The 27,652-nt window shown below is 41.8% G+C and overlaps 1 protein-coding gene across 3 annotated transcripts in view; it reads left to right on the forward strand.

Annotated features, from left to right (window-relative positions):
- Positions 1-27,652, forward strand: part of LOC139931823 (RNA-binding protein Musashi homolog 2-like) — a 230,006-nt gene that overhangs the window by 198,322 nt on the left and 4,032 nt on the right. Inside the window, exons 11-13 of one of the 3 annotated variants that reach the window (XM_078286451.1) lie at positions 10,318-10,437; positions 21,121-21,300; positions 25,967-26,121. In XM_078286451.1, the coding sequence (XP_078142577.1) occupies positions 10,318-10,437; positions 21,121-21,300; positions 25,967-26,121 (455 nt within the window). The remainder of the gene's footprint in view (positions 1-10,317; positions 10,438-21,120; positions 21,301-25,966; positions 26,122-27,652) is intronic. The other 2 variants (XM_078286450.1, XM_071925429.2) reach the window with 2 other exon arrangements.

Here is a 27,652-nt window from a genome sequence, read left to right on the forward strand (position 1 = left end):
GTTTAGTCATTGCACAGAGTTGGCTAAGATAAAATGAGGTCGTCAGTTGCTTCAAGTAGGCCACAAAATCATCTTCAGGAAATTATGTCTGCAATGCATATTATTATTGTTGTTGCGTGCACGTGTGTGTGTGTGTGTGTGTGTGTGTTTAAAATTTAAGGGGATTGTGGGGTGTGCTACAGCCTGCTGAAACATAATGAACCTCTACTCTGGTTTATGCATGCTGGAGCCTGTATTCATACATTTGGCATTTGATTTGTCATTTAAAATCAATAATTCCTGCAAGTTCAAGTCAATATTACAGGGCTTTTTTTTTTTGGGGGGGGGGGGGGGGGGGGACACTCATAGATACAAATTCACACAAACTCACAGATTTGAACTTGGATGGTGAAACGACACTTAATGCGGCCACTTTCATTTCAGCAAATCTCAAATTACCCCCCTTCATCATTCATCCATCCCCTCCATCACCACCCTCAACACTGGGAGACGGGCATTAAAATGCATAAAAAATTAAGGCTGTTTACTTGGACACTAATGAGAGGAGGCTTAGGTAGTCTAGTCTAATTAATATGATTGGCTCCAGGGGGAACACACAGGCAGGGTCATAACAACTGATTCACTAGGAGCTCACTGGACCCCTTAATACTCTCTGAGTGTCAGACCTGATGCCAGACCAGATAGGACTGCAGAGACATGTTGCCTTTGCTGATCCTGGGTTGGAAAGGAGCTCCACAGTTAAATGTACTGAAGCAGACCATTACATAAGCACCACTGCAAGGTCAGACATCTCTGTACCCTCTCTGTCTGTCTCTCTCTATTTAAGTCACCGTTGTAAACTGCCTCGCTATTAAGGATTGGGAACCACTGACAAACCGGTTTCAGTGTTTCCAGAACCGACCGGGCTGAAACACGTTTGCCTTATTTAATTCTGATCGATTTACAATTTGTATTATTTTTTTTGAATGGAACAAAATGTATGATTTTGAATTCATTATTTAATTGTCTCACTCTCCATTCTTCTCTCTTGTGCTGTGTGTGTGTGGGTGACTGAGAGGCATAGTGAGGCTTGAGGGGAAGCAGAGCGTGTTCGGTTCAGTTCAGTTCAGCAGCATAAGAGCAGTTTCCTTGTAGCTGAAGTGCACAGCGGCAGAGCGAGCATAGCAAAGAGTAGAAAGAAGAGATCGAAAGTGTGGCTACACTTCGATAAAGAGTCTAGTTTGTCCTCTTTGTCGCTATGCTGCTATGCACTTCAGCTACAGGGAAACTGCTCCCATGTCACAGGGAACTGAAGTGAAAGACACTCTGCTTCTCCTGAGCTCACTACGCCACATCACAACCTCACAGGCACTCACACAGTGTACAGTTGTGTGATGTGTGTGCAGTTTCAGAGGCTGGAGTTACTTTGGAGTTAAGGGTATTGTGAGTAATAGAAAGTATGATACTGTATGAACAGTTAATTCTTGGGATTGGTAGTAGAATTTCATTCAGTTTAGTTACAGAAGAAAGAAACCAGTAAGGGAATCTTTAAGGAATCAAATTGTTAAGAAGGAATTGTTAAGGGATTGGCATTGATAAAAACATATCAATTCTCAGCCCTATTTACTGTAGTATTGTGCAGCAAGATGCCGTACACTGGAAGGCCCTTGGTCGAGCCCCTTCATCTGAGAGCCTCCACCCTGCTGAAGTGTCCTTGAGCAAGACACTGAATGCCTACCGGGCTCTGTAGCTGAGCCTGACCTCTGACCTCCCTGAGGAGAGGGGCAAGTGAAGAGAGAACTTCCCTACAGGGATCAGTAAAGTATCACATTAGAGTAGTAATGACAAAGTAACGTGTGCTGGCCTTGTGTATCATCTGCAGTGCAGTGGCTTTACAAGACACACTGCTCGAATGAGCAGGCAGTTGCATGTTTACAACATGACATATTGCTTGAGTTACATCACTTTACTAGCTAATTTCTGAAAGGACTGTTTGTTGGAGTGGTTAAAATATTGCAGCTTGGTCTGTCAAATTGGTTTTAATACATGATTATGGCTCATGAGGGAACAGAGAAACTCAAATTTTCAGCTGCAGCATGGTAGCTTTTACTCCTGTGTCCTTCTGAGAAGTTTCCCAGTTGGTATTTTACCAAATATTTCTTCTTCCTGGCTTAATCATTGTGTTCAAAGGTATATGATACGTGTGCAATTACCACCATAAAGCCAGGCTTTGCTGAGCTCTGCGCTCACTCCATTCCTGTAATTGACTTTCCCTCTCTCAAATCAGAAGCCATGAAGTCTTAATGGCAAAGGATCAGTGTACCAAATGGTTTCATTACAAACTGAAACCTTTGCCTCTGGCAAAAAGAACCACTGCTCAGGCTAAGGGGCAGACACTAAGGTGCTCTCACAAACACACACACACACAAACAAACAGACCTACACACACACACACATACACATTGTGCACCTTTGTAGGCAGATATGATCACATCAACAAGCAATAATTGACAAGTCTCTAAGCCTACTGTATAGGGGTTGAGGGGCATGGTGATGGAGGGCCAAAGTGTTTGCACATGTTGGCCTTATCTGGTACCTCCTGTACTTGGAACACTACCAACAATTTTAAACTGAAGCCACACACACCTGAGGTACTCAATACCTTTTAGGCTTTTATTTTCAAGGCAAATCCCTTAACTTCCAGTCTTATTCTGGCTATCACTGGCTGGCATGACACAGCTGCCGATGTGTTGCTGAGGTAGGGCCATGCAGCAGCTGTTGATGAATTGTTATGGAAATGTGATAAATGACTCCAGTTGAGCAAATCCTCATGGTTTCAGGCTAGTTGACAACAGCTACAAATGTTATGATAACCAACATGTCAGTGCATAATTCTACAGCAACTGATTGATGCTGTTGGAATATGATGTTGAACAGTAGCTTTATTAGCTATCTGCGTTAATACCTTGGCCAAGAGAGTTGCCATATACAGCAGTTCTGTTCAAAGCAGTTGCAGTTGTTTTCCTTTAATGGCACGTTCTACTACAGCTAAAGGGAGTTTTTTCATTGTAGCAGACTCTGATTTAAGTTTCACTGGTATCACTACTAGTATGATGTAAAAATTAAAATCTTTAGTTGTCTGGACAGATTGTCACAAATTCATTAGCAGGGTAGCTCCAAAGACAGCTAGGCTTTTTTGTTATTTTCTTGGCATTTCGTTTTTACAATAGTAGTCTCTAGTTTAGGTTAAGTGGAATACTACTGTACATCTCTTTGCATTACAACCACGCTTCTCACCATCTGCCCATTCACATTACACTACATACTCTGTCTCTGTCTGTCTGTCTGTCTCTCTCTCTCTCTCTCTCTCTCTCTCTCTCTCTCTCTCTCTCTCTCCTCCCTCTCCCTCCCACTGGACTCTATGTATTTATGTGAGGGAAACCTCTGTGTGTTGGTCTCCATTGATCAGAAGCATGAATGCAATCAGAGGCGAGGTGAGACATGAGCATGTGTGCAGCAGTTCATATGAAAGCCACCTGGCTGTCTGCAGCTCTGTGATTCATGCCTTTGATAACAACAACCAAGAGTTGCTTTCAACAACAACAAAGTAGTGTTGAGGGATGACTACAATGGGACACTTGTCAGTCTGGAGATGAAAAGATGTCTTCCTAGATGGCTGTCCCCTTTTGTCGCTTTGTTTTTCTCTGTTTATTTGTTTCTATTTGTTTCTCTATATCTTATCAAAGGGTATTGATGAAGGGGAATGTGAAGTGGAGTCAGTTTTCTGTCTCCCCCAGTGTACCTCCCTCCTCCTGTGAGAAGGAGGCAGCGTGCTTCAGTGCTTTATAACATCTGCTACGACTTATCAACAGACTTATCCCCGCTGCTGCAGGCTTTTCCTCCTTACTGAGATACAGTGCCGTGAAAAGTGTGCGCCTCCTGTATGATTTCCCCCATTTTTCCACATTTTTCACATTGAATTTGGTCAGATCTTTTTATGGCTTATAGAAGGACTTTGTAAACTACCCCAACATATAGAGGGAGTAAAATACAACTTGTAACCAAACCCAATTAAAAGGACAGCTAGGGCCAGCTGTTTGCATACTTTGGTCAACAGTCAGGTCGCCCTGCCAAATTGTGAGCTTGGAGTTGTGAGATATTGAAAATCAAAGATTTGATATCCCAGCTGGCAAAACTATCTAACGCCACTGCAAAGGCAATTCTGCATGTACTTTTTTTTAGCATATCTGGGAATGTCTTATTTATTTGTTATCAATCATGTCTTGCTAGCTTTCTTTGATGCCAAGCTAAAAACCCAATTTGTTTTAATTAGTTTGCTGGCTGCTAACCCATCTCTACTGTTGGCTTGCTAGCTAGCTTAATTAAATTCAGTTCATTAAAGTAGACCCTATAAACAACTAAACCATAGACCACTTTTGTGGATTTGCTGCCATCTAATGGTTGTAAACATGCGATTGCAACTGCCCTCTGCTATTGGCTGATCTTTCTTTTTGGTGCCAGGTGACATCACCTGGCACCAAAAATCACCAAGTTGTAGCATGCTACCTCCATTGCTAGTTCGCAGTGCGTTGCTAGTTCCACCTCCTTACTGGCTGATTAGTGTTCTAGTGCCTTCAAGGCTGGTCTGATTCTAAAGGGAAGCCTTGTTGTCAAAATCTGATGGTAGAATTATCTGGTTATCAAAACAATGCTTTGATGCTACACTATTCTACTGATATTACAGTATTAATATTAATATTAATAATATTATTCTTAATATATTAAACGTTAATCATTTTTCAGAGCCATTAAAATATACCTGATGCATAGCTCCTCCAGTATCAGCTGTCGCTGAACTCCTCCTCTGAACTAGTTTACACTTTTCTTATAGTTGTAATGAGTGGAGTGCTCTGTGGAGCTCCATGTCACTGGTGGGTGAACTGCTGCTGGCAGTTTGGGCCCAAGAACAATACAGATTACATTTACATCAGTCAGGCTGATGTGAAAGTGCGACTTATCATTGTGACGTTTTCTGAAGAATGGAATCAGAAAGTGAGTCTGTGGAGTTGGAGGGCGACTTGCAAAAAAACAGATCTGAGGAAATGTTTGGTAAAGAATGCGTGTCACTCAGATAAGAAAAAAATGCAGCAATAGGAAGATCAGATGTAAGGTGGGTGAGAGTAAATGAGTGACAGTGAGTGAAAGACAATGGTTTTATAATAGAGAGAGGGAAGGATTTAGGCTTTTAATGATGTTGATGTCTTTGCAGTGAGAAAAATTAAAGAGTTGATGTCTGACATAAAAAAGGCCAAGCTGAGGTACAGGAAAACACTGAGATTAGGTGTAGAGGTAACAATCTAAGAAGTGATTGGAATTGGATGAAACTGATGACTGGGTCACATGAAAAGGGCAATAAGGGGATTCACCTTGATGATTTTAATTGTAATTAACAGCTGGCTGATGAACTGGGCACATTGTCCAAATGATTATCATGACTTTACAATATAAGTAAATGAGATCCAAGAAAAGGCAAAGGTAATTTGAAGAGCTAATGCAGTTTTTCAGACTAATGTCAGAGTTCAGGACTGGACAGTATTTGGGTCCAGCTATTTAACACCTGTGCAGAACAACTCAGCGTCATTTTCTACTTTTTTATGTTACGTTTTTTATGCAGTCTCTGCAACTGCAGAAGGTACCACGGCTCTGGAAAGATGTCACAGTTGTCGCTGTGGCTAAGAATAGGAATCCCAAGGTGTTAAACATTTTTAGGTCAGTAGTCCTCACATCACTTGTAATGAAAATATTTGAAAAGATCATGAAGGAGGAAGTTAGGCAGTTTGCAGTGATTGCATGTAGGACAGGAAAAGGTGTGGAGGATGTCACACCAAATTTACACAACTTAACTTCACTTTAGACAGCACTGTCTGCAAACCAAATTCCTAGTATATGGTGAAACTGACAGTATTCTAATTTTGTATAATATATTATAAATTATATTGTTCTATCCCTATTATGTTGTCAGGATGTGTAGACTACCACCTGATAATATTATCAAATTACGCCGTAGTTACAGATCTTGGTATTTCACTTTTCCGGTTGTCACAATGTAAATGGTTACCTCGCTACAATGAATGTTTAATTGTTTAGTTAAATTGTCAGAACGTCTCTGAAACCTCTGAAATGCAGATTACGTTTTGTGTGGACACAAATTATGTGAAGATTATGTTCCTTCACCACAAAACTGACAATAGCAGAATTGGACACGCCCTTTTCACCTGTTTGGCGCATGAAAAGGTTAGCTGACAGTTAAGGTTAGGCAAGTAGAACAACTTTTGTTAAGGTAGGGATAGTTACATCAATTCCCTGTTGTACTGAATATTGGTAAATATTGACATGGGAGATGTATGGATCACAAATCAAGTGTTATGACATCACACAGAGCTGTGGGTCAGCCAGGCTAAATATAGAAGAGAGATTCATTCACAGCTCTTAGCTTGGGGGGCAGACAACCACCGCTAAGAATAACCTCACACTGGAAATAGGAGGCATCTTTTTCTGTTGAAATTTAGAGCTGTATTAGTTGTGAATATAAATATTTTTATCGAATTTGTGCTGAGAAAAGACAAAAGATTGCATTCTTTTGCTTGCATAGAGGATGAAATGTCTGTAGCGTGTGCTACAACGCTCATCTTCCTCAGGTCTCGTCTTTCTTCCTTTCTCTGTGTACTCCTGAAGAAGGCTGAATTTCTGTGCTACAGGCTTGAGGAGAGAGCTGAGGACAGTTCCCCAGAGTCCGGACACCAAGGCCCCCGGGCCTCTACAGCCCATAAACAGATGTGTCCTTGTCCCCAGCCAAGCGCAGCCACTCAAGTGGCAAAGCAGGGGCCCAATAATTGTGAAGAATTGAAAGCTAAATATTGGCTTTATCTCCTCAGTAATAAAAGGGCCATGAAATTGATTTAATGCTGCAGCGCTTCTCTTGGGTGGCTTCTTACAGCGTGAGCACAAAACAATGAGCAGCAGCCATCTATTAATTAACCCACCTAATCCTGCAAAGTTAATCTCTCGCCACAACTTTGCCCGCAACTAACTTCCAAGCCAGTGGGTCTATTGGGGGTGTCATGACAATGGCAGGAAGGGGAAGATAGATTCAGCACTTAGGAAGAGAGAGAGAGAGAGGGAAAAAGAGGTGGAGAGAGTTGCATGAAACACTGTTCCGCACAGCAACCGTGAGGACACTGTAAGTGGAAATGCAGGGGTGCATGGCCATCATTAGCATAGCGTCAGAGCTGATTTGTGTTTTTGTGAAAACATTAAAGAGAGGCGGAGAATATCAGATGAGCTGTTGGAATCAGTTTGTGAAGGGGTGTGACTGCAGGAGCGTAAATGGGGCTGATTTTAGTCGTCGCCTTGTCGTATGTTTGGATTCCTTTTCTCCCGTCACCATGCCGCCTCAGCCCTTTTATTCTCTCCTGAGCTGTTTGATATTTGGGGGAAGTGGCATTTCTTTCCCTTCTTCACCTGCCTCACAGTCCCAGCATGACGGCACCTCACACCCAACACACACATTCATGCTCACATTGTGTCGGCAGAGTTGTGAATTACCTCCTTCTCAGCCGGCTGATGAAAAGCTATGTGTTTTTCTCTTTGGCTGCAGCTCATCTGACCCTGCCCTCTCCCCTCCCTCCCTCCCTCTGTCTCATCAGCCTTTTGTGCGAGCCCCTCTTCGTGGAATAGCAGTATAAGGCTGTCTCAGAAAATAGGTCACCCATTGGTGGTCCTCTCACCTCCACCGCATTCAGAAAATAGTCCTCTGGGGTGTCCTGTGCCATTTTCTAATGTCTAAACCACAGTCTCCACAGCATCGCCGACACAGAAAACACACACACACACATAAACACATACATTTAGCTTAAAAAGAAACAAGAATAAATATAATTGAGGGAATTTGGAGATCATTTTTTGCTGGTGAGCAAAGCATTTCCTGTGGAGATAATTTTAGGGGGTTGATTAGGCAGCGAGGGTGTTAAGGCCAGAGTGAGGAATCTCATCACCACCACTAATGACATGCAATTTCTGTGTTTGAGAGTAGAGCCCAGGCCCTGGGCATGGACTAGCCTCTGTCAGACACCTCTCCTTACTGTGTTCATTAAGACCAACAATGTAATTACAGCTCACAGATACTCCATTGGCTTAATTACAGACTGATTATTGGGCTGACATTTGTTGAAATAATTCCAACGCTGGACCCTTAAGATACAAAGAAGCAGGATTTATACTTGCATGGTATTAAGGGCTTTCGTTCATTAGAATATCTTAAACCTTCAATTTGGACAGATTTACCGCTGAGATTTAGAGCATCAAGCTTGAAGCTTGAAAAACTCAATATTGGAGTGAATGTTTACATGAGAATAATGTTTTGAAAGGAGCATGAGAGCCTTGCTCAATCTTCACATAAGGTGACAGTTAAGCTCTTCTGAATGACAAACCATCAAACAAATATCTCCATCTGACTGTGGGGGCTGTTTGTTCCTACTGTATATCTTCCACCTGAGCAGCTGAACAAACAAATAAATGTTTGTGGAATACTTTGCTCCATGCATTAAAGTGGCAGAATTTGGTCCATACAAACCTTTACAGTAATTGGGAGTGCTCCTGATCAAAATGCCACAATATTATAGTTGTAGGACTACTATATCCATGTTCATGCAGCTATGAAGTGGCTATCATCTTTCCCCCAAAGCATGTGATACAGTCGCCCCCAGAGCCAGTTCCTTCACTAGTATAATCAGGGACTTAGTGAAGGCCAAACCCAGTTAAGCACAGTTTACCTACCTTCTTATATGCAGAACAGAATTTACATATATTTTTAGCTGACATGAATCTACAGTATGATGTAATGTAAATTCAGAAGATATAAATTTGAAGTCCACATCATATTAATTAGTATCAATCTGATGTAAGTTATATGAATATAGGGTGTTTTTATGGGAAAATGAGGATATTTTGAGGATATATAACTGACTGGATGTCATAGCTTACCCATGATTTTATTTACCACTACATTGTTGCGTACCTCCATGCAAACAATACACCATGCATTGTTTGAAATCAATGATAAGGGATATAGGATAATGATTAATGGGAAAAAAGGAATGGGTTCTATAGCAGTGTGTAATGCAAAGAAGAGTCATGCAGATTTTGTCAATTACAGTGAGATTTTTCTTTTAAACTTTTACTGTAGGTAGCAGCAGTATTGTACTGAAAAGCCTTTTTTTATTGATCTGTAATCTTTACACCCTACACTTTACCCTGCTGTGCACTGTATTTTTATTCTTTCTCTATTCAAATAAGTTCCACCCCTATAACCTCAGACATTTTCAGTAAGATACAAGTCAGCTAAGCTTGCGTTCTTTTGTTAGCTTGAAGGCAATTATGTTCCTGGTTGCATACCTCATGGCATAGGGTGCAGTGCCCATACACTGTGAGCCTCGCAAGTCTTTGGTGATTATATTCTTTTGGCAGCACAACACACTTGATGAATAACACAATATATTTTTATAACTTTAACTGTATGATTGTGTTTCATCTTACCTTCTCAGTGTGATAACCACGAAGTGTTAGTTGCCGTAGGAGTTGCCATTACATCCCTTGTGCTTTATCAATGTGAAAATTATACATCCATATGTGCAGAGTTGGAAAGAAACTAGTTCGAAATTTTTAGAGCAACACTATTTTCAAGTCTGCTTGTACAATGATATGTAGCATTTGCCATTGTAAAACTCCTAAAAAAACATTCCATAACTGATGTTACAGCTTTGTTGACATTAAAAAAAAAGGAGCTATCTCCAAACCCTGGACCGATGACCACAAGAACCCCCAAAACTGGTAGTCCAATAATATTTGTTGTAGTTTAACATACATACAATCTTAAATTTGACTGGAACAAGTATTTTTGGTGAGTTAATCTATTACTTGAGTCATTTTCTTGACACATTCTCTTACTCTGATATAGTAGCAGTACTTCAATCAGTAAAATATATATTTCTCCTCTGTATATTGTCTTCATAATATTCAATGAGCTATCCGCCTTCCTGGTTCTGTGTGTGTCGGTTTGGAATATCAAAGCGGGTTCTGTGAGAGTGTGTTCATAGACGCAGCTCTGACATGAGCCCCTGTTCCCCTGGGCGGTAGTTTTCGCCTGTAGCGGAGCGCTGGTATCAACATTCTCCTGCAGCTCTGCCATGTATTCATCTATGTGCAGGAAGTGATGTGTGTGTGTGCGTGTTTGTGTGTGTGTGTGTGTATGTGTGTGTGTGTGTGTGTGTGTGCCTGCAGGCTTCCCAGCGACGGCATACGGACCGGTGGCGGCGGCAGCGGTAGCAGCAGCGCGTGGCTCAGGTAGGGGGGCCCGTGGAAGAGGCGGCTACTTGGCGTACCCACAGAGCGCAGGGCCAGGTAAACGCTCTGTCCATGTTCTGTGTGGCTGCTGCTCTCTCCAACTTGTCCTGCTCTGCTTCTCCCCATAGACATAGTCCCTCGCGCCCCAGTGCACACACATGCCGACACATAGTGCAGTGGAGATGGACAGCGTAGTACACACACACGAACACACGCACATACACGGTGGAGAGATTTAATCCAAGATACACATACTGGTACCTACATGGGTGTTAATGAATTCAAAAGATTGTTGTGAAGTATATACTGTATGTTAGGGATGGGACAATATATTGAAATTCAATATATTGCAATGCAAAAATGTGACAATACGTATCGTGGGGCAGAAAAATGAATCGCGATATTGGCTACATTTTATTCTGCTGTAGGAATCACAAATGAGACGGCTTGCCCATCACAATTTCACAAGCTCTCATCCAAATTATATTATTTGCACTTTGTAATGACATTTTTAAATTGTAGCAAGCCAGTGCCATTGCTAGAAAGATTTGTGGCTCAGAAATGTGCTCAGAAACGTAATTCTGCACACAACTTTTATTTATTACATTGTATCGTGGTTGTATCGAATCGTGAACCACATATCGCGTATCAAATCGTATCGTGAGGGAAGCATATCGTCCCATCCCTACTGTATATACAATTGTTACTTCAGTTGCTACCTTAGCTTCATTGGCATTTCATAGCCCTTTAACTTTACCCATAAAGCTTTAGCAACTACTACTCTTTCACACCTCAGATCTAGATTTAACAAGGGATATAAACAGGTTCAACCCATGGCTTAATCTGACTGTGAGTACGAGTCACTCTTAGGTAGATGCTATTTCCAAAAAAACGAAACAGAGCTTCCCACTAATATTATAATAGGATATGTTAATGACATGCTGGTACACACGATTGGTTGAAGTGCCAGTGACCACCAGTCACACCACTGGTTTCCAAACTATGGTCCCAGGACTTCCAGGGGTACTTGAGATAGTTGAATTTGAATTATGAGGTGAATTTCACTCATTTATTAGAATGCAGCCAAATGAGAGAAAGGACTATTCTGGTGTGGTCAGAGGTTTTACTCTCTTCTGTTATCTAACTAGAGTATAGACAATACAAATCTTCTTAGATGGGAGTTCCTGGAGCAAAACCTTTATCAAATCGGGGTTTGTGGTCTAAATCATCTGTACTTGAAGGTCCTTGACATGAAAAGGTTTGGGTTACACAAGTATCTCCTAGAGCATAAACAAGATGCAAGAAGGTAAAAGTCACTTACCGCAATTCAGGGAGCATTTCAGTAAAAAGTATGATTACACAAAATAGATAGAGAATACAAAATGGAAAGCCCCATCTAAATCAAACTAGGTTGATCATTTGTGGAATATGAGCTCAGAATTTTCCATTTTGTCTAAACATTTGACCACCAATTTTATTAGCATGATTAAATGTTTTCTTTTCCAGATAACAAACGCTGTTTATCTGTCTTTGTTGTTTTATGTGATTAGCAAGCCCAGTTATTAAGTGGATCTAGATTATAGTGCGTCTACTCCACCCCAAAACAACAGCAAAGTCACAGCACTGCAGTCGTCTGCGCTTTATTTCTGTGTGCAATAGAATGAGATCTCCCAGTGTTGTTCAGACTAGAGGTTTGTTGCCCCGAATCTATATGGTCACCATCTACTGTAAACTGGTTTGTTGTCACAATGTCAAGTTGCACAGCGTTATATCACAAAGTTGTGCTCTTGACAAAACCATGGGCGGACAGGTTGGTCATCAAAGTCATCAAAATCTGCTCAGAAATGTTGAACCCTTGTTGTGACTCCAGTTGTGTCCCTGGTTGTTAAGTAGAGTCGGTAGTAGTCAACCAATTTACACTAAAGGCGGACCTAATCGTTTTTTTCTGCCTCTCTCCTTTGCTCTCATTTACTTTTCTACCAAATCAGTGTGACATGATCCCTCGAGGGTCAAAGGAGCATTGTCAGGAGACTGCGACCCTGAACCTTGCACTCCTTATTATTGATTGCTTGTCATGTGGGTGATGTACGAATTGAAGCTTGTTCTGCTGTTGCACTCGTAAATTGATTTGTAAGAGCATAAATGCTTAAAATGTAAAATGGAAAGATTGGCTTGTGCCTCTGTTAGTATGCAAGACACCCACACTGATAAAGTACACACACATTGTCTACATACAGACAAGATATCTGCTGAGAGACTTGTACCAAAAATTTCTGTCTTTCACACAGCATTGATTAACTTGTCAGCTTCATTAAGCGATCTTGCTTCCTCCACCTTTACAACTGTAGATCATTCAATAGCTGTCAATAACAGCTCCCCCGACTGAACAGGCAGCCTCCGGGCTTTAGGGAAGAGTGTCTTTCTTAATCAGGCATACCATAAGAGCTTTGTTGGAGAATATCTGTTTTAATTGTAACTTTTGTCTGCTTCATGTAGTCTAATCACTACACTGGGACTTGAGCTAAATCCCCTCTCCCAGTGACATTTACAAAGTCAGTAGAAAATGTATCTGTAACACTGTATGCAGTGATGCCTGAAGACACACACGCTTGCAAGCATATAAACACAAAGACACCTACAAGCAGCCGTACTGTATACATACTGCACGTAAACACACATACAGACACACACTCACACACCTAACCTCATTTGAACTTGATTCAAATCAACAGAGGGAGCACTGGAAGCCAATCAGACGCTCTTTCTTTCACATCGAGCTGCTTGATTTTGCATCTCCAAAATAAACAATTTGCCCAACAATTGCAGTGAACATCACTCATAAACAGGCATGTCGATTTGGGGTTAGCAACAGTCAGGAAGCAAGAGATGTAATGGCGCCCATTATGTACAGTTTAATTCTGACAGCTGCGAATATATGGCAGACTACTGAACCATTATGAACAGGGGGTGACGGAGGGGTAAAGACGGAGGGCTGGAGTGGTTAACAGTGACATCATGGGTCTGTTTTAGAGTGTTTAATGAAGCAGTTTAAAGAAAAATATTACTCAATTAAACCTTTATGTTGTAACCTCGGCGTGAGGCGGTCCAATCAATATCCATGGACATGAACTCTGTCCCAAAGCAAGAAAACACAACTGCGACTCAAACTCTATGATGTCATCATAATGACATCAATAAAATCTGGACTGGCTTCCCGGACAGTGAATAAGAAACTGATTTGCTCGGACCTACAAAATGGGTGGCTGACTAATTAACAGCATTAATTAAAAGTGTTGATACCTAAATCAGCTCCATCCAATTTCATTGTTATCAGTTATTCATTCATTCACTATGGAGCAGCTCTAGAATGCTTCTGGATGACATCACAGGTTCCATCCTCAGTTCTGTGGTTTCTGGCTTTGGGAAAGAGTCGTTCAAAAATACGTTCGCAAATATTGACTCATTGAACCGTTCCAGACGATGATAACACACACGTGTACATGGATTATTAAATCGAGTGGCATTCCCCTTTAAGCTCTGACAGCAGCCCATGCATCCCCACACATAGCACACACACAAACAGAGCCAGGCGCTGAGGAGGACACAGTTTGTTTAAGCTTGACCTTCCTCTCTGTGCAGTTGCATTGCCTGGGTGTGTTGTCACATCTCAGTGCCATCCTGCCAATTAGATTTTTAGTAAAATCAGCCTAAAATCAACTCAGGACTGACCCAATTCTGGTCATTTTCTTTTTGCTAAATTAGAGATTTCAGTGCACATTCAATTTTTTTATAGTAAAAAAACTCGTCTATGATACAAGAGTGGATTCTTTGTCCTTTGACTCCACCTACAGTTCCCATAGAGCACCACATACTGTACATATACTCTATATTGACCAATGGGAGGAGGGTTAAGTGAATCCTAAAATATCACCTGACTTGATAACCAAAACCACGACAATTAGAATATCAGAAACAAGACCAAATTCTCCAGCATTATTAGGTGTGTTCCAAATAAAATTCAATTGTGACACCTACAAATCCCTTTTATTATTTGGATTGTTAAAGCCTTCCCTTTGTCTGCACTGCGAGGCTTGTTGGTAGACTTGTCAGCGGTAAGCGCAGAGAGAGAGAGAGAGAGAGAGTGCTGTGGGAAAGTGGAAGACGTTTCCCGTCCCTGACAGAGGGCACTTTCCCCCTGCTCCCAGGGCCCGCTGGACAAAATGACAGCATGCTGACTTCCCTCTCTATGACAGACCGCCGCTGATGACAAGGTGCATTCTTGACTCCACATTGAGGCCCGACACTCGCAGCAAAGTACTCCCTAGACCTAGCCACAGTTGTGTGCCATAACAAGGAAAGTTACTAAAATGTGGACACTAACTTTTACACTGTGGTAAGCAAATGGGCAGCCCAGATGGAGAGGAAGGTCATATTTTCTCCTTGGGCGACCAGAGACTTACTTTTATTGCTTACTTTCTTCCTAATATTTTCTCCCTTGCGGTCTGTGTGCACATCACATTGTACCTTATGTGAGAAGATGTGGAGATTCATGTGTTGAATGCTAATATCAGACATTTACGAAAACAACAAATTGTAGCATATTGAAAATACATATTACATTATATTATATTATATTATATTATATTATATTATATTATATTATATTATATTATATTATATTATTGTTTTATGAAAGAATAATCAATGAAATGGATTGAGAGGACCATCAGATTATTGATACTATAGAAGAAGGTCAGTCTTCATAGAGGCTTGATCATTTAGATATACTCCTTTTCAAGTACCCATATCTGAAATGTTTTATATCATTGTAAGATAGAAATAGAAGGGGAAAAAAGCAAGTGATACTGCTGCTTTTGACTATCCGGGGACCTTCACCTGGGGATGCCAGTCTATCCTGGTGGAGTGTTTTCCTGAGTCACTCTGAGCTATCTGGGATGCTTAAATGTCAGTCTCAGATCTAGGCTTTACCTGCAATGCACACAAAGCCCCATTCAGCTCCTTCTACGGGTCTGTGCACTCGCTACGTGTGTCTGTCTTGAGTGGGGTGTTTTACAGTGAAATTGAGGTGGCTGTTGTCAATGCGGTGCTAACGTGGGACTGCAGCATTCATTTCCCAAGTATTTCTGCCAGTTTCATTGGGGCTCAGGATGTTCTTTACATTGTTTTGTTTTTTTTGTTTGTTTTTTTTATCCCTTCTTCCCCTTAGTTGGGTCTTGCTCTCCGATCTATAACATTTAATATCTCCTGACCATGACTCAATCCCATTCTTTTTATGTATTGTTCTGTTATCTCTCTTTCTCACTACTTCTCACTGCTCTCTCGCTCTCTCTCTCTCTCTCTCTCTCTCTCTCTCTCTCTCGCTCTCTCTCTCTCTCTTAAATGCCCAACTGATGCACTCCACAAATCTCCTATCTTGTAAACTCTTGAGAAGATATGTTTACATGGAAATTTCACCGAACCCTCTTCTTTTCCAACACTTTTGTTCTCTTCTTACCCTGTTTTTTGTTCACCGATGAAGACACAGCTTGCCTGGAACGGAAAATCATGTGACAGACATTTCCACATTAAGATCATTATCCATTTCCTCCCAACAAGCTCTGTGATCTTCAGCAGTGCCCGAGAGGAGCCCGGGATTGGCTGTGTGCACCGGGCTTAATCAGTCTGGCTCCTAGTGAGCTCAGGTCCATTTGTCCCAGATGCTGCTCTGCGGAGCTCAGCACAGAGGCCAGAAGTGCTTTGCATGTACTTGGTACAGAACAACATGAACAGGCATGCCAAGCCCATCCTGCATGGGTTTTTTGTCTATGGCCCAGGGAGAGATCGGACACATTGGGGAGAGCAAAGTGTCCCTTTCCGCTATCACCGCAAAGCCGTGGCTCTCACAGCTGTGGGTAGCAGATGCTCTTAGGTTAGAGACAGGCCTGCAGGGACATCGCCACTCTGCCCTCCAGGGGCTGCACACATAACCCACTCTGTAGACAGAGAGAAATATACAAGATCTGACCAAAATTACTGAAGGGAGTCATTGGAATGTAGCTGTAAGATGACCAATTTGTGATCTCATTTCACATTACCAGCACTTTGTGTGTTGATAAAGAATTTTGTATGAGACTTATTGCATACTTATGTTTGCAGTTACAAATGTTGCCATTTTATACCATTTTAGATGAGATTCTTCCGGTTCGTTGTCTTTTTCTTCCCCCTTGAGGTAAACTCCCATTGGCTGTTGCCTGGCTCACTCTCAGATTTCAGTCTTGATGAGTCTTGGACCACTTCACATTACACGAGTCCAACCAGACTCGGCCCGACAAAATCAAAACATGTTTGATGAAATCGTGTCGGGCCAAACAGCCATAAGTACAGTGTACAATATAATCTGCATCGACTGTCAGGCGCAGATCCTGCCCCACATCCCCGACTAGCCCAGATTCCAGTCAGGCTTAGAATCGGCATTACAATCATCTAGTGTGACCTAGGCTTTAAAAGAGGCCAGGTGCCTTGCTGCTGAGGCCTGGGTGAGCTGTCTCCCTCACCTGCAGGCAGAGGGACTACACACGCACTGATTTAATGTATTGCTGCACATTGTTTCACTCTTGATTCACTGTTTACGTTTCCTCTTCCTCTACAACTTTCCTCAGCCACTTCCCAACCAAGATATGAAGGCAGATATGAATCAATAGCTCTGTTGAGTTTGTCCATTACTGGAAAGAACAGAAAGAAAGGGGAAAAGCAGGCATACAGTGAAAAGTAAAAAAAAGAGAGGCCTAAGTATGGGCGAGTAAATGCAAGAAGAAATCATCTGTTAAAATTCATTAGCCAAGCCTCTCTGAACACAAAATGACAAGACATTAAATATGTATTATTTATGAAATGTCTGTGCTCTCTGAAAAGGGTGTCTAGTGCTGTTAATTAGTCAGCCATTCATTCAGAAAAGATTATTTCAAATGGAAAGTGAAAGCAAGGCTAGGCAGCAAAAGAGCTGTTAGTTTCTGTCACGCTATTTTTAAATGACATTGGTGGAAATGGAATAGCTAATTATGGTGGCTCTAAAATTCAAAGCTAATTTGGGAAGCAACATGGCAGGTTTATTGACATCTTCTGTGGAGTGATGTGGGTTGATGGCAACCAGGGAATTTCAGTGGCACCAGGGGAGAGCAGGAGGGCTGATGCCAAGGAATGCCTTGCTTACAGAAATGTGTGTGACTTGTGGGCATATATTTCTTTGTGAGTAGTGTGTACGAGTTCGTTTGTTGCGTTTCTGTGGGATTTGAAGTTAGGATAATCACAAACTTGCCGGTGCACTTTTAAACACATCCTTCACATTCTGAAGCCGTAACAGGCCAGGGAATATGTCCTGTATTTCATCATCAGCATGATTAGGTCCTTTATTTTCAGAGTAGATAGAGAAAAAGAGAAGCAATACTTTCAAGGTTTGTGATTCCTCCTTAAAGGCAGTCACCTGGCAAAGTGGGAATGAGAGCAGGGCATTTATCCAGTTGAAGAGAGCCACCCCGATGATGTCAGTAACAGATGACTGGAAGACACTCCCCTCTCCATCGCTTAGTAGCCAGCTTTGGTCACTGAAGGCAGAAGGGAAAGAGGGTGGGGGTAGGGGAGATAATTATCAGTATAAATGAAGCCCGGTGAACGATTCGCACTGCTGGGCCCCCTGATCTAGTCTCCAAGGCAACCTCAACACACTCATTTGTTTTGTAGATGAGTAATTACATCCAATTAGTGGCCAGTGGAAAAAAAGAAAGTCCAAGAAGGGCCCATTGTTCTGGTTAGATTGTGTGAATATTAATAGTGGGGCGGTCTGAGGCACAGTGATATGATCGGTGATACTAATGCAGCTGTGGGCGCGCTCTGCCCAGTCTCACCCTGCATAACAGATCAGATAGCCGCTGATGAAAATATATGGCTATGCGGATGTGTGTGTGTGTGCAGGTGAGTGTGAGTTTCACTTTTGTCCAGCTGCCAGCACACAAAGCCAGTTCCTTACCTGCCAGTTCCTTACCTGTGTCACACTCCACCTGCATTCAGTGCAATATGGCATGATATTTTTCTGAGCATTTCACTCAAATTTTACCATCTGGGCACATGGAAGGTGCAGGGAAAGACATCAGAACAAGGCCGTCCTCCTCAGTTGAACAGATATTATTGTTATTGAAGAATGTCTTTATGTCTCCACTCATCAAGCAACACCTAGCGTTCACTGAGAGAGATCGTCTGTATGGTAGTTGCTAGATTTGTTGTATCCGGGTAAGTGTTGTACAATACCATGCTCTGTAGAAGTGTTTAACTAAATTCCATAAGTTGGGCAGTTATTTTCTTTGGTAATGCTGTTGATTTGAATGACACTCTGAGTTTTGAACTTCTTGTGATGTGGTTTTACTTTTATACAACCTCACCTCCAAATGAAAATGCTACACCTACTTTATTTATCTTGCCTATATTTGAAGCTCATAAGATTTCCTCCTGGTTTACTTGCGCTGGGCATGATAATAATAATAATAATAATAATAATAATAATCGACAAAAATACGAAATGTGCAGGCATATCAAAATCACATTAGAAGAATGCCCCTGTAGTTACCAAACTTTGTATAAAAAATCAATCTAAATTTGCTTTAATAATTTGCTTCAAGGACCTTATTTGACAAACAGCAATATATAATCTATCATTTTCTTAATCTGCACTAAATATGGTATTTTCTTTATCTTTCCACAATCTATGCTGCTTTTGAGAAACTTCTCTCACAGGAGGACATGCTTCGTTCCTGTACTTCCTCATGATGGCCTTCACCAGGCTGTGGCTACATCTCATGCACAAAAGGCCCTTCCTTTGTAGTTTGCATTTGCGTTCATTTATTAGGCCAGTCATGTCCACATGACAAATGCTTAATCAGTCACCAGTCTGCATCATACTGTTCAGAAACATATTTTCCTTTCATGAAGGAAAACTCCGTTATCTCCGTTTTTATGTTCCACGCTCGTGAGCAGTTTGCCCAATGCAAGAAATCCGACTCCTCCAACAACGCTGTCTACGCTTTTGCCAAGATCAAGTTTGACTACTTTTATCACAACATCAACAACATGCTTAATTTTCAGTAACCATGTTGTTGATGTGGCATAAATTAGATTAATATTATATGAAAACCTTATGAAATTTGTTGAATGTGTTGAATCACTGTTCATTGATCAGGCGTAATGAATGTATTACAAGCTGGGTCTCAAATAATGTCTTGCTAACGATGGTTTGGTTCTAATCTATTCATTGTTTTCAACTGGTGACACATTTGGAATAGATTCCCCCTAAATTCCCAGTAACATGGTTTGTGCTATTGTCAAATGATTTTTTTTTCCTTTATCATTATTCCATTGATCTAGTTTTCCTCATTACCAAGGCCAATGATTTTCTGTGACATTTGCCTAAGAGACGTAAATGGAATGATTGGTTCTTGAGCATTGTTCAGTGTGTCAGGCATCATGTGACTTACGTGGGCAATATGGGAAGCCTGCCATATTCGGAGCCTATAATTTGATGAGTGGGCGCACAGCCCATAAATGGTGACATCAGAGCGCTAAAAAGCATTGGCTGAGGAACATGGCTGGTGCTTAGATTCCATTTGGTAGAAGTGGACTGTCTCACTATGAATGGGTAGAGGTGAAGTGGCTTTGAATGGCTGTTCGCTCCAAGACTCAAATAAAAAACAAACACACAGCAGGGGAAACCCACCATGGAAAAGCCAGTGCCACCAATCTCAGCCCCTCCTGAGTAGATTAACTCTGTTATCAAAGAGGTGTGAGAGGCAGCGGTTTCTTTTAATTGCACTCTTTATATGAGCAGCTTGTCTCAGATTAAGAGAACAAGCAATAAATGTCAGCACGACTTACTGCTGAATGACATTTTCTAAACTGTTGATAATCCACCATCTGTGTCAAAGAGGGAATCATTCGAAGAGGCCAATCTTAGACGTGCTTAGAGTGCTTAGAGCAATTCCAAATGCCTGTCATCAATAAACATGAATGTCTCTTTATCTCATTCAGAGAAATATCACATGAAAAACCTAATTTTCTGTTGCGCTTGGTCAAAAAAAGAGGCTTTAAATTAATTATTGATTGGTTCGCATTGTGTTTCCTTTCGTTTAAATGACAGAAGCTTCCTCCAGGTATGTCCACCAAGCATTGTTGCTCTGAAATGAGAGATGTATTGACCTGTGTTTTAATGATTCTTCAGTTTCAACTCTCTCTTAATTGATTGCAAGAAAACATGCAAGGGACACAGATCAATTAATTAAAACGCAGCAATGTTACAAAGCTATGGCAGCACTGAATGTTTTATATTATGGTTCCTTTGAATCAAGTCAATGAATTAAATTGAAGGGGACTGAATAGTATCCTTTCAGGGAGAGATAGTATGTATCCTGGGTACAATTGTAGACCTAGAGTATATGATACAGAGAGCTGAGCGCTACAACTCAGACACTGACCATATGCCAGGGGGGCCTGGCCACATGGCAGGAGCTGCTGGGGAGGGAAGGCAGGGAGGACCAATTAAGCAGGCAAAAACGGAAGGATGTGAACTAAAACATGGTGTAACACACCGCCAAGCCACTGTAAACAATCTGGACATTGACTTTGACCATGAAAAAGTTGATTTCCACAATGATGGAGTCCCCTCCCCTCCCCCTCCCCACCCTATACTGTATCTCCCAGGCCTCCCCGATTATGGGTTTTACTCTGCGCCCAGTGACCAGCGGGGGGGGCCCTGCTCCTTTGCTGACTATGGCTCCCTGGGGCCCCAGGCGGCTCAGATGCTGCACAGTGAGCATGCCACCTCCGCCTGCAACTCCCCCCTCCAGCACCTACACAGCCCGGATCAGTTTAAGAACCCAGGTTTGTATATGCGCATCTCTCTCATCCACGTGCTGGACTTTTCAGTTTGATTCATGACATTTTTCCATGCAGATGATCTAAGCTTTTATTGTTTTTTTTACATTTTCTCTTGCTTTTGTCGAAGAAAGGAAACAAACATGAATCCCCCCCCCCCCCAAACAAAAGAATATTTGCATAAAGACGTCTTGCCGACAAAATAGCATTGCATGTTTTTCCTCCTTTTTTCAATTTTTAATGTAGATTTTATGTTTCCTTGTGAAGTTATGTTCAAGCCCCTGCTTGCACATTAGGGGCCGGCACATACAGAATGTATTCCTCCATTTGCATGTGCACAATGTAACTACTGAATGATGTAGGAGACTACACTGGCCTCTATAACAGAGCTCAGGTTTATATTGAAAATTTACCATCCTCCCTCGTGGATTTTGAACAGCAAAAGAGTAAGTGTGGGAGTGAGTGAATGGGAGGATGGGCTGGTGAGTGTTAGTGAAGAGTAATTTTTCAATCAAGGCCTTTTAAGTACATTAAGTGTAGGAATGATTGCTTATGTCGATAAGTGTGTGAATGAATAACTAGGAAATCAGTAGAGGTGTTGTACTTAAATTGTGAAATGACATCTCACAACATTTTTGCATAATCCAGCCATTACTCCACAACATGGGCACGTTTTGATCTTCTGTGCTTGCGGTTTTTCTGATGTTGTCTCATTTACCTTATGCAGTCATAGCTTTCTAAAGCCAAGGATGAGATTCTGCTCACAAGTAGAATTTACACTGACATTTCAATGCATGCATCCAATCAATAAAAATGGACAAATGTATTAGAAATTCATGTTATGTCTTTGAGAGTAGATAATCCTTTTCAAAATGAACTACCCATTTTAAAACTCCTGTTGTATAATAGTATGTATCTAATATGTTTATTTCTGGTGTGGTGATTTGGTGCTCATGATGATGTTTGCACTGGCATGGTATGTGATCAATGTGTATTTCATCTGGTACCTTGAAGCAGCTGTAAGTGAGGGAAGTCCTGTTGAGCGGAGGGCTGTCATGTGATCTGGGTGGTGTTCGGACATGTTTAGAGTGTCTAGTTTGTAGGTGACGGTTTGTGTTGACCCACCGTAATCTTCAAACGTGTTCACAGCAGCCCAGGGTTTTTTGCCAGTGAGTGTGTGCGTTGCCTAAGTTTAGCGTGCCGTTCCCAGAGATAGTCGAGTGGTTAAGCTCCCCGACTCTGGAGCCACATGTGGCCCCGCTGGCTCAGGATCGAATCCTGCCAGAGCTTTCAATCCTGCGCCTGCCCTACTCTGTCTCCTTCTCCACTTTCCAGTTGTCCTAGTAAATAAAAAATACTGAGAAGTGAATGGACTGCCCACTCCCCTTTTTAGAGACAAACAATGAGTGTGGGGACAGGAAAGTATGGTTGTTCGTGCCTTGCAGGCACCACTCCTGTCTAGAGTGGTGCCTGCAAGGCTTTGTGGAGGCGATAGTGATGGCTGCTGAGGGACGAGCCATCGCTCCCCCTACTGGTTTAAAAGTGTTGACCAGCAGCCCCAGGCAGATGTTAGCGTTTCCTACACGCTGTCTGTAGAAACCTCAGTAGCTCTGCCTTATTTAGCACAGTAAACAACAGGAAAAAGACATAGGTAGCCCCCAAGCTGCAGAAAGAAAAATGACACAGATGTGCTTTTCTGAAGGAGTTCTCACTGGATGACTTGCCTGCACTCATGTGGATAGAGGGGTCCTTGAAGGTCTGCACACTCCAGTATCTCTCATAATACTTGTGCAAGTGTGGCAGCGCTGCAAACACAGCTCACAGTCTCAGCTTCCTATAGATCCATCTAGGGGTATGATGTAGTGCGTCATTACACACACAGCTGTCTGGCAGAGGAATAGAAATAACTTCCTACTGGATTACTCACTCCATATACACTCACCAGTGCCAATGCAAAAATGGCATTATAGATTTTGAGGCCGGGCTGTAGCATGTTGATTTATAGCACATAGTTGACTAAGAGTAGACAGTGTTTTGTGTCACTTCCCAGCAGGGATGAAGTGGAGGGTAAGCGTCAGTTCACCCAGTTCACCTAAATTTAGTTCACCCACCTTTTTATTTGTGGAATAGAGTTTGCCCATCCTAGGCCATAATGATGTGATGTTATTAAGTAGATTCAAAATGATACAATTTGTATGGGGATGGCAAGAAATATAATAGATTTTTGCTTATATTGGTGGTTGTTTGCCTTATAATGATCGCCAACTGGAGGTCATAGTTTACCCACCTTTTCATTTGACTGCTACATCACTGCTCCCCAGGTAGTGAAAGTCTATGATGAGCAGCCCTGTTGCTAATAATGTGCTGAATTACCATAAGAGACAAGCATAATGTCTATATGCTGCTTTATAGAAAATCGTACCAGTAAATGCTCTTCCTGCTCACATTGCCCACAACTCAAATCCAGCTCTACATTAAAGTAAATTTCAATCAATGTTTAATATAACTTGCTGTTCTTTTGGAAGACACAGTGTCCTGTATAGATTAGGACATCATACTTCATTCAGGTATTTCCATTTTTGTACCACAGTCCTGCGCACACAGAAGTCACTGTGCCAAAACAAAAGTAAAATAATCAAATAATTTCCCTTTTTTGTCTTTTTTGTCTTTTCAGTCGAATGCTTCTGTGGAGCTAGCGCTAGTAATTGGAGCATGGGAAAGGCTTAGAACTGCATTTGCATCAGCGCTGTCATCCCGTATTTTAAAAATGTCACTGTATAATGGGGATGCAGAGCGACATGAATAAGAACAGAGCAATCTAACCGTGTAATCAAACACTGGCTTGTTGTATCACAACGGGCCCTACTAAGAACAGCAATCCAACCTAAGTGTAACTTATGTTTTGCTCCTAAAGCTAATGGCTGAATCAGTGCAGTCACTGAATTTAAGGGGGATAAAAAAAAACATAAAACCAGTTTCACAGGGAGCGGGATGAGCCACACATTGATCAAAATCACCAATCATAAGAAATGAGGATTGCCATTTCAACTGAAAAAATCCATAATTGCCAGCCTACTGGGGGGTTGGTGCCCACTGTGGAAAAGTCCTTACAGTTAAGCAGCAGTGTCAACTTCCCTAGATCTGCATCCAATGAGATGCAGATCTAGGGATGAGATGTACAGTATGTAGGCATCTACAGGGTGTCAGGCAGGTGCTTCTCATGGGCCCAGCCTGTCTGACATAATTAACTTTGATAGGTTGAGCACTGACGTAAAAAAAAAAAAGGGTGACCAATGTTATATTGTGAACATCTGTGTGTGTGTGTGTGTGTGTGTGTGTGTGTGTCTGCCTCACCACATTTAAAAAAAAAAAAAACATATTGAGATTATATTTCACTTTAAGTGCATTGCAAGGACTTCCTCTCCTGCTTTATAGGGTTCATGAGCTCACATATACAAGATGCTGCCGTTTTTGCCGTGGTCATGAAGATTTTTCTTTTTTATGCAATTTTACAGTGACTTTCTCAGTTTGTGTGTGAAGAAGGGTGAGACAGAGGGTTATGTGAAGCTGACAGCAGAGGAGATTAAACTACTGCCTTGCTGTTAAGAGATCACTCTGCATTTTTCTCCCTCCACTGTTTTTTTTTCTGTATTGGCAGTGTTATTGGCCTTTGGTAGGCATTTGGATTTTCAAAAGACATTTTATTAGTCTGAGTTGCTCTTACTCACAGGGCAAAGGTGGTAAGTCATATACAGTATTTCTTTTTCATCCACAGAGTTTGGGCCTGTGGATGAGCTCGGGTCAAGCTTTTATATTTCCCCTTTATGCCTCTTCTCTCTCTGTCCCTCTTTCGCTTTCTGCTGAAAGTCTTTCCAGCAGACACACTATATTGAGAATGCCTTCTGCAGGCTCCCGCTGGTTATCAGTAAATCCCCAGGTCATATATGAAATGAATGAGCCCGCTCTTTAAGCAATAAGGCAAACTCTGCATCACATATAGTAAAGTATGTAAAATATCTGGGTGTAAAATGCTAATGGGAAATGTATTTCTAAAATCACTTTACTGTATTGCTGAGTGCAGTATTACTATGTTACTCTTTTGACAAATCAAAAAGTATCTGGTGCCTTTTTTTAAGTATGGAAAAGACTCAACAACCAATTTCTTTCCTATAATTACTCTTCCACATTATGCATGGCAACATTTACACTGCAACCTTACTAGTTATTAGCATGGTGGAAGTATTTCTGGCGGTGTGCTTGTTTTGTGTTGTGCATGATTTTTTATAAAGTGAATGTTATTCCTACGCATAATACACGGAGCATGTAGACTATCTTTAGAATATCATACTGGATTCATCCTTGATTTTGTTTGTGCCAACTCATATTTAACCTGAATTCCTGCACCATTTTGTCGATTTTTGTCGATTTGAAAGGAAATGGAACATGCAGTTTTATAAGCAGTTTGTCCTAACAGCTCGTGTGGCTGTTACCTGTAATGTGATCCGTAAGCAAGTCCTTAGAGACAAATGTATGAATCCAGTAATGTGTTCTTAGATTCAAATGTATCCCATTTGAGTCATAACAAGATTTGCTCATGTGCAGTAAGTATGGTGCTGTGTGGAGTCCTCCGTGTTTCTGAGCTCCTGTGCTCTCTGCTGTGTTTTGTATGCAGGCACCAACCCCTCAAGGCCCGGAGGTTTCCCTGGTGCTAATAGTCCAGGGCCTGTGGCTGACCTGTATGGACCTAGCAGCCAGGATTCAGCTGTGGGCAACTACATCAGTGCTGCTAGCCCCCAGCCTGGCTCTGGCTTTGGCCCCAGCATCACAGTGAGTACTAAATTGCACACTTTCCGTGAACTCTGACCTCACCTTGGCCTCAGTTGCCTCTCCTCTGTCAGAATGCCATCCTTCCCACTAGTTGGTGCATCGTTGCTATGGAAAAAGCAGACTCTTAAGGCAATGTGCACTGCCTATGGTAGCGATGCTTTGTAAAATACCCCCTTACTACACTGTCATTTCATACAGCAGGGCTTAATAATCACAACATAATACAAACAACTATTACATTTATCATAAACAGCCACAAAGTATTGTAAGTAACCACAATCAGTTACAAAGTACCATAAACCACTACAAAGTACAGAGTTCCTTGTCAATCAGTTCATTCAGTGCAATCCAAGTGTATGAAATGTGTCTTTGCAGACCTTACAATGAAGTCTCCACAGTCACACCCATAGGTCCCATAAGCATTTTGTGCGTCAGAGTAAACCCCATCTTACCTTTGAGACATGTTTATGTGGCAGGCGAGTGCTTATTCCCTTTAGTTGTTGGATAAATCACCTCACTTCAGACCCTGTGTCACCTTCATAGAGCAAATTTCTTTTATTTTTAGAAACCCACCTGTCCCAGGGTTTTGAGTTTGCTCCATCACTAGGACATTGCCTCCAAGCGAGTTTTCTCTCTGTCAGTGTCCTTGTCCAGGTGTTGTTGCACGTTTCCTCTTGCTGATCAGTTAGCTGCTGGCTGCCATGTCTCTGCAGAAGAGTAACACTAGCCAAGCTAGTAGAGCTAGCAGTAGTTAGTGTGTTCCCAGTCTTATTTGCGTGCGTCTGCAAAGTGCAGCCGCACGCAAATGTCTGCCCGGCCTGTTTCAGTTTACGCCATGTGCAGCAACCTGTGAATAATCCTTCCTGCTCCCACTGTAATCACATGGGAGATTCGTTAAATTCATTAAATTCAGACCCTGGGTACATTGGTTAGCCATTTAGCTATGATGGGAGCACAGGGGTCCTGTTGTTGACCAAGCACCACTTAGCTCCATGGGAGAGGCTCAGACTCCTCAGGAGTCTTTCAGTCAGCTGTTTCTTGCTTCTGTGCATTAGTCTACATTGCAGCCAACTGGGCCTCACTGAATAACGATATGAAATTTTACCATCTGGATGTGATGGCCCCCAGCAAGGCAGGGCCTTAGCTCTTTTTTCTCAAAGTCACTCTGCCAGGCTTGTTGGGGCATGATTTTACTGATTTACATGATTGAACTGATTGACATGAAAAAATAGGTTATGAATATAACACCTGTTTCCTGAAGGAGGGGAATGAAGAGCATGGTTGAGCTGAGGGGAATAACCAGCTTACTGTGACGCACAACGTGGTTATTAGCACTATAAGCATGACTGCAGTACAGGGTCTGTGGAGACATTTCCAGAGCCTTGCATTGCACTTCATGTTCTTGCTTCAGAGAACAGGAGTTACAGTCCTGACCTACTACAGCAACAAAAACGTGACGCAAAGTTTTTGACTGATTTTGCCCTCTTCTGGGTGTTTGTGGTATTTTTTGGTTGTTTGTTATATGTGGTAG

This window comes from Centroberyx gerrardi, chromosome 11 (assembly GCF_048128805.1).
Source record: "Centroberyx gerrardi isolate f3 chromosome 11, fCenGer3.hap1.cur.20231027, whole genome shotgun sequence".
Taxonomy (NCBI): Eukaryota; Metazoa; Chordata; class Actinopteri; order Beryciformes; family Berycidae; genus Centroberyx; species Centroberyx gerrardi.